Source organism: Leuciscus leuciscus, assembly GCF_965113295.1.
Source record: "Leuciscus leuciscus genome assembly, chromosome: 10".
Classification (NCBI taxonomy): Eukaryota; Metazoa; Chordata; class Actinopteri; order Cypriniformes; family Leuciscidae; genus Leuciscus; species Leuciscus leuciscus.
Window position 1 is genome coordinate 42,870,417 of NC_138734.1, and position 14,437 is coordinate 42,884,853.

Sequence of the window (14,437 nt, forward strand, 5' to 3'; positions counted from 1 at the left end):
CAAAGCGAGGGCTCCACGTATAATCCGCGCAATATACATCTGTGAATTATTATTGTAATTCTTTATACGTTTATTGGAGCTGAATAAACTCCACATCAAATACATCACTCGGGCGATGTCGAAAACGCCTCGGGCTAATCACTCAACATCTGCTAACTCTTTCAAAATGTCCTCATCGGCCTTTTCTCCTGGCAAAGGAGGAGGAGAGGAAAAGTGAGGGAGTTTCTGGTCTTAATTAATGGCCGTTGCCGGTGTGTGTATCGAGACGGTTCGGGCCCCGCGGCGAGGCTGGTGGGTCGCTCTAATGCTACATGGAGGTAGACATGTGGGAAAGCTTTGGCTCTTGGCTTGGCCTCAGTCGCTCTCTCTCACACACACTCCTGATGACAGTGAGAACGGGAGAGTGCTGAAGTCCTAATGGAAAAGCACAAGTCGTCCTGTCTGAAGTCATTCTTAAGCCCTGAATGACGGTGAACAGTGCTTGTGTTTGTCGGGTTCATCCCACTTACCAAAGTTCCTCAAGATTATGCACTTTCTGGTTGAGTACATGCCTAGGTCACTTTTCACCCCAAAATGAGACATATTTTGCATAAAAAAATAATAATTTTCATTTGGGGTGCAACAATATATCGTCTCACAAATATATCGCAATACAAAAATGCAAGTTTTCAGAGTTTTTGTGTCAGTACTACATTAAACTACTATATACAATGTTGAATATAATGTATAACTAGATGTACCGCATCGCGGTACAAAATATGACCGCCGCTCAGGCCTGCACTGGCTTTCCACAAAAATAAATGACGTGGAGTAATTTGGCTGTATTGCGTGTTTATGTATATACCTAAAAAAAGTAATAGTATGTGCATGTCTGTCTGTGTGTGTGTGTGTGTGTGTGTGTGTGTGTGTGTGTGTGTGTGTGTGTGTGTATTTGTGTATGTGTGTGTCTGTGTGTGTGTGTGTGTGTGTCTGTGCGTGTATGTATGTGTGCGTACATGTGTGCGCGTGTGTGTTTGTGTGTGTCTGTGCATGTGGATTTGTATGTGTGTGTATGGGTGTGTGTCTGTGCGTGTGGATGTCAGTGTGTGTGCATGCTTGCGTTTGTTTGTATTCCTGCATGTGTGTGTGTGACAGTATCATCCTAAACCAGCAACCCTTCGCTCAACAGCACCATCTACAGGCCGATGAGTGTACAGTCACTAAATGTGCACATAAATGAATTTATTTTATACCCCCCCATGGATGAAATTCTACAAAACTTAGCAGAGGATACCCCCAGAGGTTGTCAAGTTAATCATACACATGAAATATGGTGCAGTTCTGAACATCTCCACTGAAGATAGGGGCGATTAAAGCAGAATAATATTGCATTTGCATTTTTTATGGGAGGGGCGCAAATCACAAATGAGTGATTATGGGCTAGGTTGATGTGCCATAAAAATTTCTTCATCCTCGGTGCCACGGTTCAGGTAGTTATTTAGGAAAAACTGAATTTTTTTGGGTTTGGGGGGGCCCAGCGCGGGGGGGGGGGGGGGTGGGGGGGGGGGGGGGGGGGGAGTGGCCCCCGGGGACCAAACGAAATTTTTCCGTAGAAGTCTAGTGGGGCTACATGCCCACCAAATTTCATGTTCCCCGGTGTTTCGGTGTCCCTGGTATCGTTGACGAAAAATTTACGGGGGCCCCAGCGCGGGGAGGGGGGAGTGGCCCCCGGGGACCAAACGAAATTTTTCCGTAGAAGTCTAGTGGGGCTACATGCCCACCAAATTTCATGTTCCCCGGTGTTTCGGTGTCCCTGGTATCGTTGACGAAAAATTTACGGGGGCCCCAGCGCGGGGGGGGGGGAAGTGGCCCCCAGGGACCAAACGAAATTTTTCCGTAAAAGTCTAGTAGACGAACATACCATAAAAATTTCTTCATCCTCGGTGCCACGGTTCAGGTAGTTATTTAGGAAAAACTGCATTTTTTTGGGTTTGGGGGGGCCCAGCGCGGGGGGGGAGTGGCCCCCGGGGACCAAACGAAATTTTTCCTTAGAAGTCTAGTGGGGCTACATGCCCACCAAATTTCATGTTCCCCGGTGTTTCGGTGTCCCTGGTATCGTTGACGAAAAATTTAAGGGGGCCCCAGCGCGGGGGGGGGAAGTGGCCCCCAGGGACCAAACGAAATTTTTCCGTAAAAGTCTAGTAGACCAACATACCATAAAAATTTCTTCATCCTCGGTGCCACGGTTCAGGTAGTTATTTAGGAAAAACTGCATTTTTTTGGGTTTGGGGGGGCCCAGCGCGGGGGGGGAGTGGCCCCCGGGGACCAAACGAAATTTTTCCTTAGAAGTCTAGTGGGGCTACATGCCCACCAAATTTCATGTTCCCCGGTGTTTCGGTGTCCCTGGTATCGTTGACGAAAAATTTAAGGGGGCCCCAGCGCGGGGGGGGAAGTGGCCCCCAGGGACCAAACGAAATTTTTCCGTAAAAGTCTAGTAGACCAACATACCATAAAAATTTCTTCATCCTCGGTGCCACGGTTCAGGTAGTTATTTAGGAAAAACTGCATTTTGGGGGTTTGGGGGGGCCCAGCGCGGGGGGGGAGTGGCCCCCGGGGACCAAACGAAATTTTTCCTTAGAAGTCTAGTGGGGCTACATGCCCACCAAATTTCATGTTCCCCGGTGCTTCGGTGTCCCTGGTATCGTTGACGAAAAATTCAGTAAGGTGACGAAAAAAAAAAAAACTTTGACAATCCCTATATGACCGGCTAGCTACGCTAGCGGCGGTCATAATAATGCAATAGGGGAATATTTGTGGGCCTGATAATGCCAAATATCTGATGCTACCAGTAAAAAGGCCTACATTATTTGAAATATATCTAGTCAGTGACAGAGATCAAGCATATTCGTCTACAGTAATTCAGTGTTTTCAGCTTCAGAATCATGAATATTGTTATTCTGGTGTCTCTATTGTCCTGTGCTTTGGGTTTCAGCACCGAGTCCAAGACTATTCATTTACACACACAATGTAATACCAAATTTAGAATTTTAATCAACAGGACATTTTTTGTTAACCTTTTACCAAATGACTTGGAGTATCGCAATAATATGGTATTGTGAGTTCAGTATCGTGATGTGTATTGAATCGTAACATGAGGGTATCGTTACACCCCTAATTTTCACACGTGAATTGGCATCTTGAATTGGCAAATTGATGCACCTCTTGATGGAAACAACATCACAACATTTAAGAGATCTTGTATATATATGACGCTTCCATCTGCGTTTCTCTATCGCTTCATATTTAGCTGCCTTCTCTTGGTGTGTTTGCTGAGATAGCAGTATTGGTAGTGTGTGTGTGTGTGTGTGTGTGTGTGTGTGTGTGTGTGTGTGTGTGTGTGTGTTTGGCAAAGTGGACCATTAACCTGTAGCCCTGAGGTGAAACCGCAGCCAAGTCCAATATTGGCTCCAGCATCAAGGGCTCCTGCTTCCCGCCACTCAAAAACACTCAGAAAGACGCTGATCAGCAGAAACTCAAAGATGGACTCGATGCAAATTCAACCTTCAGCCTTCAGAGAGTTTGAGACGGCATGGGCGCAAAACATACATTATTAACCTACAGTAAATGTAGCGTGGGAGCTAATCTGGCCCTGTTCAGTCTGTGAGTGGCTTACAAATTAAAGTACCAGCCTGTCATCGGCTGGGTTTGATCTCGGGTCTAGAATCGATATTCTCTGTAAACTGTAGGGGAAAATGGAAACATGAATGGTTCACAATCAGAACTGAGAACTGAGACTGCCGAATGTTTGTCGTTCGATGTTCAACAGGAGGTCAGAAGGTCAAGAGTTCACAGACAGATGATCACAACAGACAAACTCTCTCCAGCCTTTTGAGCTTTTAATTGACTTGATTAAATGTCTTTGGATTATTACAAGATGTCATATGAGTTCCTTTCAATATTTATATATATATATATATAAAATCATTAATCCATCCATCCATCCATCCATCTATCCATCCAACTATTTATTCATCTATTCTTCCATCTTATTTATTTTGTTTTATTACTTATGACATATAAATCCTCAAGATATATTAGAGTTGTTATAAGATGCCATTTGTGTCTCTCAACAGAATTAATTTAATCTACATTTAATTAAACCTAATAATGTTTTACGTTTTATTTTATTCATCAGATTTAGGGATGCCATTTAATTGTTTAGAAATTAATCCTCGAGATGTATTCGAGTTATAAGACGTCATATTTGAGTCTTTATTATTTTATTTGATACATTTTTATTTAATGTTATCTTATCATATGAATCATGGAATTTTTTTTTTTTTTTTTAATAAATGGACACATTTGGTTTTTAATAAGATTTTAATGCCATACTGCGAAACTGAATGTCAAAAAAATCATTTGGTTCTTGAATTTTTTTAATGTAACCAGATCTTGATTCCAACATTAGATCATTATGAGCCAAAGTCACATTCAGACTGAAGCGCAACTGAACCAGTTTCATGACTGATCACACACATATTGTCTAAATGAGGTCTGATTCACTCATTGCTGGTGACTGTCACCTCACATGTTCCCGTGCTCTGATGGTGTGAAGACACGCATGTGTGTGTGTGTGTGTGTGTGTGTGTGTGTGTGTGTTGGTGCCGCTGGCAGATTGTCATCATCAGTGTGTTGTTGAGAAGGCTGGCAGGAACGTCTTCGGGCTCGTCTCTCTCTCTCTGCTGCAAACACGTGTGTTCAGTCAGAAATCGTCTGAAAAGATGTATGGAGGTATCCGTGTGCTAGCTGTCGGATGGATATGTCATATGACATTACGCCCGCGAGGAGCTCGGCGCTGATAAAATGACAGATGCTGTTTTGTGCCTCACGGATTTTGCCTTCCCACAATCTTTTCTTCTCCGCTTCCTTCAGCTCCACATTGACCTTTGCCAAATTCACCACTGATTCGACAATCCAGAAAAGTTAATTATCAGAAAATTCAGAGTGTTTCGCTCCCTGGAGAAAGACTGTGAATCAGCTGAGTGTGTGTGTGTGTTTGTGTTTATGTACTGGTTAACGTGGGGTTACGAGATGCACGAATCTCCATGGAAACAGACATCAACAGGGCTGTGTTTGGGTTATTGGCGTTGGCTGTGGGATTCGTACAGTGGGAGGAAAGATGTGGAGAACTGACCTTTCTGTCTGCGTTTGGATCACTTACTCTGCCTCGGTGTGACCCTGCAGGCGCTGGAGCCAATCTGTGATCCTGAGGCCAAACGCACAGAGACGGAAGCGCATCGTGTAGAAAACACTCGTACTGCAAACTTTCAGGAGGAAAAACCTGCATTTCAATGACTGGGAATAATCGTGTAGAAAACACTCGTACTGCAAACTTTCAGGAGGAAAAACCTGCATTTCAATGACTGTAAATAATCGAGACAAGTTCATTGACTATAAATAATCATGTAGAAAACACTCGTACTGCAAACTTTCAGGAGGAAAAACCTGCATTTCAATGACTGGGAATAATCGTGTAGAAAACACTCGTACTGCAAACTTTCAGGAGGAAAAACCAGCATTTCAATGACTGGGAATAATCGTGTAGAAAACACTCGTACTGCAAACTTTCAGGAGGAAAAACCTGCATTTCAATGACTGGGAATAATCGAGACAAGTTCATTGACTATAAATAATCGTGTAGAAAACACTCATTCTGCAAACTTTCAGGAGGAAAAACCTGCATTTCAATGACTGTAAATAATCGAGACAAGTTCATTGACTATAAATAATCATGTAGAAAACACTCGTACTGCAAACTTTCAGGAGGGAAAACCTGCATTTCAATGACTGGGAATAATCGTGTAGAAAACACTCATACTGCAAACTTTCAGGAGGAAAAACCAGCATTTCAATGACTGGAAATAATCGTGTAGAAAACACTCGTACTGCAAACTTTCAGGAGGGAAAACCTGCATTTCAATGACTGTAAATAATCGAGACAAGTTAAATTTAGGGCTGTGAATCGATTAATCGCGATTAATCGCATCCAAAATAAAAGTTTGTGTTTACATAATATATGTGTGTGTACTGTGTATAATTATTTAGTATATATAAATACACATGCATGTATATATTTAAGAAATATTTGCTTAAATATACTGTATATATAGTATAAATTTGTATTATATATAAATATAAATATTTTATATATAAATAACAAATTTTTCTTAAATATATACATGCATGTGTGTGTATTTATATATACAAAATCATTATGCATATTCATTTTGGATGCGATTAATCGTTTTACAGCCCTAGTTCAATGACTAAATAATCGTGTAGAAAACACTTGTACTGCAAACTTTCAGGAGGGAAACATGCATTTCAATGCACACGCCAATCCTATAAATAAGCGTTCTGTTTGTGTGTGTCTTAATGTTCAGTATTATTATAAACTTATAAAAGTTGAACTGAATAATGGCACTATTATCTTCTGTAGAGCCGCTTTACAGCTGAAATTTTATTTGTTTCATTATTCATTACCTTTGCAACTCTTGACCTTCAGTTATTGAACTGAATTGAGCTGAAAAATTATGTTATTGTCTTCTGTAGAGTTGCTTTTCAGTTGAATTGAGATTGGTAATGAACTTTGCAACATCCGCACTGTTATTGAACTGAATTGAATCAACATTGAACTGACTGTGTTGATGTTACAGTTCATTAATTATGAAACAAATTTTAATCAGCTATTAAAGCAGCTCTACTGAAGACAATGGAAGACAATGTACAAGCCAATAGTGTCATCGACTTGAGTTGAATAAATTTGTTTCATAATTTATGAACTGCAACATTGACACTACTGAAGTGAATTGAATCAACATTGAACTGACTCGAGTTGAATAAATTAGTTTCATATCTAATGAACTTTGGAACATTCCCACTGTTATTGAACTGAATTGAGCTTTACAGCTGAAAATTTAATCCGTTTCATAATTGATGAATGAAATTGACAGTTACTGAACTGAATCAACAGCTGGATAATCTTCTGTAGATCTGCTTTATAGCTGAATATGTATTTCACGTCGCATGTTTTTCTTCCTTTGTCTCTTCCTCGAACTGTTTTTCTTTCTCTCAAACACATGTGAATATTCAGCACACAAACACAAACCCCAGAAGCCCGTCGGCGTGTCCAGGTAGATGGATGCGTTTGATTGGTCCAGGCTATGATTGGCATTAATTGCCATGGCAGAAGGCATGCCTGCCTTTCACATGAGGTCAACTCTGATTGGCCTGATGAGTCCAGATCTTGCTTCTGGAGGTCTTGAGGCCTGAGGGCGTCCCGAGCGCTGCCTGTCCTAAATTCACCCCACCTCAGCACACTCCACCCGTCAGATCCGCTGACGGCTCGCTGGAGACGAGACACAAGCGGCCACCATGCGTTCGCTGGCGTTTGCAGGATTCCTGTTCCCGTCAGATGGTTTCCATTAAGGGCTCCGTGTGATTTGTGTTTACCGAAAGCAATCAGTCTAATTGTGCGACGTCTGCTGGAGAGAAAGACTTCGTTTCCGGTCTTCGAATTTTCTCCCATCTGATCTTTTTCTGTTATTCATGAAAGATGGAGGTCTGACTCAGCTGTGTAAAAATCCGTTTGTTTATTTGACTTCTCCTTCAGTTTATGCTTGAAAGCAGCAGATGAACAGGAAGTCTTGTGAGAATGGGCGAAGAATAAACCCGTTTTGAGGCAAACTGAGGATCTCAGTGTAATCCACTGGTATTCAAGTTTAAGAAAATACAATTTTTGATCATAATAACATCAGAAATGCTGAATTTTATTTAGGTTTTAGCCCTTACGACTTCATTACATCAACTGTAAATAGAAGAGTGTCAGTGATCATGTGACTCTTTCTTGTGTGAATCTCAACATGCTCTTTGGATCTGAAATCATGCTGGAGATTATGATCATCAGGTTTTGGAGAAAAACATTTATTTCATAATGTGATTTTACCCCCCACTTTCAATTCTTTTATTTCAATAAAAGGTTCGCTTTTTGGGGATTTTTTGGAATTAAAGAACAAAAGGATAAACAGTGCAGATTTATTTTTATCATATTTACCAGGGGTGCGAATAATTCTGACCACAACTGTATATATATATGAAATTGTCATGCACTACAATATTTTATCTGGTAGGGTTAGGGCTGCACGATAAGTCTAACATTATTCAGGTACAGAAATTCAATAATCAAATGTAAAATAACACTGCATAGTCTGAATAAATGGAATATAATTAATCTTTGTTAAAGCTACAAAAGTGATTTTCTCTTTGTATTTTGTTGTTTGATTAACATTAATGACACACCAGGTTTATGAGGCTGCTGTCACTTTAAGACCGAATGCACTGATCCAATATAATGATGCGCATCCGTTTTTTTCTCAGTTCTTTACGTTCACATAAGACATAAGTGACTGTGTTTACGAGGATACTGTACGAGACGGGCATTTTGACAGTTTTTTCGAGTCCGTACAAGCGTCTTCTTGCGCTCGCTTGAATGTGTAAACCAACAGGATCTAAAACATGTGCAAATGATAAACTGTCCCTCTATGATGATTAAACTTAGCGATTAATCTAAGAATCACGTGCGTTTCGAACCGTGTTGCCTGATACGTATGGATCAAGTCAAGTCACCTTCATTTATATAAAACTAATCATTGTTATACAGCTCAACACAGTTAGTCTTTTTGTTTAAATCTCGTTTTCTTGATATACCGCGAGTACCATGTTTTACCATGCCTAATAGTCAAGTCAAGTCACCTTCATTTATATAGCGCTTTAACAATATAGATTGTTTCAAAGCAGCTTTACAGTGATAATAGGAAGTTAAAGTAACAGAGATTGTTTAGGCTTTACAGCAGCTCTAGAATAAAGTTATTGTCCAGATAAAGTTAGTTTTTGATTGATTCACTTCCATTGCAGAGATCATTAGTTATTAACTCAGGCGCCGCTTACACGACACCGTTTTAGATGAAAACAGGAAACGTTTAATGTGTTCTGGACGTTCATTTGCACGACAACAGTGTTTGTCGCTCGAGAACACAAACTTTGAAATAGGTTCCAAGGTGCAAGTTGTGAAAATGTTATCATCTCCGTGTAAACGTGAATCTGTGAAGATGGTGACGGCGTGGATATCACATGTTTAGTCTATAGATGCGCGTTTGAATATTTGTGCCCCTGGATCACGTCACCAGTCTCGAGTCACACTGGTATATATGTGGCAATAGCCAACAATACATTGTATGGGTCAAAATTATCGATTTTTCTTTTATGCCAAAAATCATTAGGATATTAAGTAAAGATCATGTTCCATGAAGATATTTTGTAAATTTCCTACCATAAATATATAAAACATATATTTGTGTGAGTGAATGCTGCACAATCGCCAACATAAATGAACAACTTTAAAGGAGATTTTCCCAATGTTTCGATTTTTTTGCACCCTCAGATTCCAGATTTACAATAGTTGTATCTCGGCCAAATATTGTCCTATCCTAACAAACCATAAACCAATGGAAAGCTTATTTACATCAGATGATGTATAGATCTCAATTTCCAAAAATGGACCCATGTGACTGGTTTTGTGGTGCAGGGTGATATATGTGTGCAGGCGCGTAGTCTTTCTTTACAAATTGACATCACCAAATCACTTTTCTGCATAATACAGAATATTTTGTCGTTTCCGTGGATCCATGCAAACTGGAATCATATTGATAACGTTTTAACTACAACTACAATCCCTATACTTGACTGCGATGTGACTAACATGCTAAAACTTAGCAATGCTAAAGCGATATATCGTCCAGCCCTATTCAAGCACAGTGTCAAACGTTACTGGAATCTGTGTCGTGAGTTGAGTCTTCCAATCCGTATCGTTTAATATGAGATCTGTGTTTCTCCTCAGGTGTCGGGGAGTTCGGCAGGTTCTCCGGCCGGATCGTCGGCCTCCTCCGGCTCGTCGCGACAGTATTCCCGACAGAGAATAACACGTGTCAATCTCAGGGACTTCATCTTCTACATGGAGCAGGAGCGAGAGACCAGCAGATCTCTCCTTCTGTATCGAGCTCTCCTGAAGTAGTGTACACTAACTGAACTCTGCACACTACCGAGGGATCACCCGACCAACACTTCCTTCAGCCCTGCGACGTGCCTTCAGCCCCATCAGTGTGTGTGACCTCGTGATCTCAGCGTTGCTTTTCAGATGAAAAGGTTTGGGAAAAAAAGAGAAACGACTAAGATGTTCTTCACGTTTCCTGTTTTCTCCTCAACTTTATTAGGTAAATTGTATTTATGATAGTGAATTTTAAGGCTTGTTTCTCTGGCTTTGAGCCGAGGAGCGTTTGTTTGTTGTTTGTTGTTTGTTTGTTTGTTTGTTTTTTGTGTATGAATGAATCTGACACTGCAAATATCATCACTTTCTTTATCAGTATTTTAATTTTGTTTTCCAGAGATAAAAATATTCTAAAGTTTAGGCGAAACACAAAAGAGGATTTCATTTTTCTCAAGTTGTTAAAGACAACATTAAAAATGGAAGCTCGTCTTTTCTTCCCTATTGTGAGGAACAAATGTGGGCGGGGCTTGATTTTGTCTGTTGGAAATTGATTGGATGGTTGTGGTTTGCTATTGGTGGATCTGATGTGAGTGACAGGTTGCCCCGCCCACATCATCATCTCTTATGTTGCTAATTTTGATTCAAGAATGCACATGATTTTTAAACACTAATGATGTGCACGGATAAGTAATTTATAATAAATACTGCATTATTCCATAATAAAATAAGAATCGTCAATTTTGATTTCATATTGACTTGACTTTTTTAGCTTCACTACATTTCGTTTGGTTATGCTTATAGCATCGTAATATTTCATGCATGTTTGCACATTTTTGAGTGGTAAATCCTGATGAAGCTGAAGTGTTTTTGCAGTGCTGATGTCATTCTGCTGTATATTCAACACAGAGCGCTTACAGTGAACGATCTTTGAGACGAAACGCCTTGAAGTGATCCGTGTACCTTTCTGGAAAAGAAATTGTGTTCTCTAAACCTTATGCAGACTTTCCCCAAACATCGTCATCATCATCATGGCAAACAATTATTTACTTAGTATTTTTGTCTTGTTTTCCATACAAACATCAAAAAAATCTAAAATCAAGATAAATTTACTTGAAGGAAAATGTCTTTTTTTTCTGAAAACAACACTAATATCTAATAGCAAAATGACTGAAGATATTTAGTTTTGTTTACTGAAAAAATGCATCAAAATGAAGTGAGTTTATGCGTAAAACAAGACCTAATATTTGCCAATAAGGTCTGAAAAATCAAAGGGAAAACAAGATAATTTTTCTGACCTTATTGGCAAATATTAGGTCTTGTTTTACGCATAAACTCACTTCATTTTGATGCATTTTTTCAGTAAACAAAACTTAATATCTTCAGTCATTTTGCTTCTCCATTAAATGTCTCCTGATTTAAGAATGTTTGGATATTTGTGCTGGAAAACAAGAAAAAAAAAATACAGAGAAAGAAGTTTTTTCGCAGCACAATCACAGTATTACCCCCCCCCCCCCCCCCCCCCCCCGTAAAAAGCAGAATTTATCGACTAAAATTCTATTTGGAAAACTTTTATCAGCGAGACTTTAATGTAAATAGACTTTTTGATGAATATTGTTTTTAAAAGCATGTATAAATGACTTCCACATGATTTTGCAGCAACAAAAATAACACTTTAAACTCAAGTCTGTATTGAGGACTGAATCCCGATCATGATGTGGTTTGTGTGTGAGTTTAATGTGTGTCCGTGAGGAGCAGGAATCCCGAATCAGGCCGGCAGAGAGCCGAGCGATAGCAATACCAACACACAAACACACGTTTGACTTCTGTTCTGAAGCGTTTCTCATCCGGCACTACAGTATGAAGACACACACTTTCCTTTGGACTGACGTGCGCTGATGAATCCATTACAATAAGACCAGGAGTGTGTATTATGAAGGTATTAGCGCTTCATTTGATTTCATGTTTTCATTTTTGTCGTGTAAAACTGGATTTCACTGCCGATTCCTCCTGTTTATGTTAGTGATGTTTAATCTCATTCTCACTGCAAAAAATCTTTTTCTCACTCAGTATTTTTTTGTCTTGTTTTCCAGTACAATATCCAAACATTCTGACATCAAGATACATTCGCTTGAGAAGCAAAATGACTGAAGATATTACATTTTATTTTCTGAAAGTGTATTAACACCAGCATTTTTAAAAAACATTTTCACAAGTTCCCCAGAATATGTTGATTTATGAATATCTGAACGTACAATATATCAGAGCCTCTACTTTTAAAGAACGAACCCGTTTTAATTTCAAGAAAACAAAAAAAACATTTAATTCTACCTTCATGTTTCTTTTTTTATCAACACTTAAAAATGAAGGTTTCATAAAAAAGCAAAATTTTGAACAAAAGTTGTATCTGTTAATATTATAATTTTATGGCCATGACATTAACAATTAACAGTTGTTTTATTATCTAACATTAACAAAAATTAATAAATACTGCTACAAATGTATCGCTCATGTTAGTTAATGCATTGAATAACATAAAAAACGTCCAATTAGTTCATGTCGATACATTTTTCAGAAAATTAAACGTAATATCTTAAGTCATTTTGCTTTTAAAAAGTAAGTGTATCTTGATTCAAGCATGTTTAGATATTTGTTCTGGAAAACGAGACAGAAATGCATTTATTTTTTGCAGTGTATTTTCCTTCAGATCAGTGTGTCTGATTATTACAGATATTTTCAGTTATTGATGTCAGTCAGATATTATGATGAAGAACACGAGTCCCGTCCGGGCCGTCCCGTAAGCATTAAGTTTGGTGAGGGTTCGCCGTACATGATGTCAGGAGAGGTCAAGCTCTGTGACCTTTCTTCATTCTGGACCCTCTCGCTCTTCTATGCATCATGACTCCTGCTAAAGTGTGTGTGTCTGAAGGCTTTAGTTTCATTCGGTTTGATGTCTTCAGTGTTTCCAACGTCCAGCCGAAAACTTGGTTTTCTACCTATTTATACTTTATCATTCGCAATACGGTTCATTCCCTGACAGTCCGATGTGAAACAAGCACAAATGTATTTGTTGGGTCGTTTAAAACGACTTTATTAATCTTCTGATTTCTGCTGGAGGCTCTTTCTATGACTTACGCTTTGTAGCCAAAATATTATTAGATCTCTCTTCATATTGTATTATGTGCACAGCTGGAATTTAATGTTTTGATCTATGGATGATTTGTATATATTGTTTACAAGACCTTGTGTTTATTAGAACTATCTTATTTTTGGTAAATTCTGTACATATCCTGAAATATTTCTGTTTGTGTGAACATACTTCTGTATTTGTACCTATTTTGTAAAGGAATAAATAAGCTGTTTACTAAACTTAAACATGTTGTTTACATGTGTGTGGTTCACCGTTTCATAACTTTTATGATATAAATGCTATACATTTATTTATTTTATGTATGTATAATATAAGAAATATATTTTATATATATATATATATATATATATATATATATATATATTTCTGACACCATCAGCAGGTATTTAGATTTTTTTCAGAAATATGACTTAATATCTTAATATCTTGATTCAAGAATGTTTAGATATTTTTACTGGAAAACAAGACAAAAATACTGAGGAAGAAAAAGAAATAAATTTGCAGTGTATTTTCCTGTTTGTATGACAGATAGCTATTTTAAGTTATTGATGTCAGTCAGATATGTATTTCATAACTTTTTATGAAATAAATGCTTTATTTTTATAAAAAAAAAATTAAGAATTTTTTTGATATTTTTATTACATGTATAATTGTGTTTATAATTTTTGGATTTTTGTTTTTAATGACCCTACAAGTTTGAATAAATGATCTAAAATATGAGAAAAATATTCTAGATATTTTAAATAAGATGGAAGAACAAAACACTAAACTTGGTTAAGATGTTTATCTGACAAAATTATTTGGCAAAAAAAAAAAGAAAAAAGAAAAAGGCCAAACTACAGCTACAGGTTTTATTTGGAAAACAATGGATAAAAAAAAAAAAAAGCAAACATTAATTGACATCTTCACCCTTTATTTAAATATTATTTTAAAAATAGTTTTAAAGATTTAGTAAGCATATTGTGTTTTTGTACTTGGAGTCAATAGTTTTATTTGTGATAATAATGCAATGAAACTTGAAATGAAAATTATGAAGAAATTATGAACACATGCTAAAACAAGAGAGATCCAACTAAATATTAATAACTGTGTATGTTGTATTCAGTGCATGTTTTTTCCCGTCAGCTTGTTTTTCTATGCATTTAAATTTTTTTTTTGCATGCAAAATAAAACCTCAAGCTGTAGTTTGTCTTTTATGCCAAATAATT

General features: G+C 38.0%; 1 protein-coding gene across 3 annotated transcripts in view; it reads left to right on the plus strand.

The window, feature by feature from the left end:
- The window catches only part of LOC309507902 (transcription initiation factor TFIID subunit 4), a 109,910-nt gene extending 96,451 nt beyond the window's left edge, over positions 1-13,459 (plus strand). For all 3 annotated transcript variants that reach the window (XM_082182336.1, XM_082182337.1, XM_082182338.1), the window contains one exon: positions 9,935-13,459. In XM_082182336.1, coding sequence (XP_082038462.1) covers positions 9,935-10,108 — 174 coding nt within the window. In that variant the 3' untranslated portion in view covers positions 10,109-13,459. The remainder of the gene's footprint in view (positions 1-9,934) is intronic.
- The last annotated feature ends 978 nt before the right edge of the window (positions 13,460-14,437 follow it).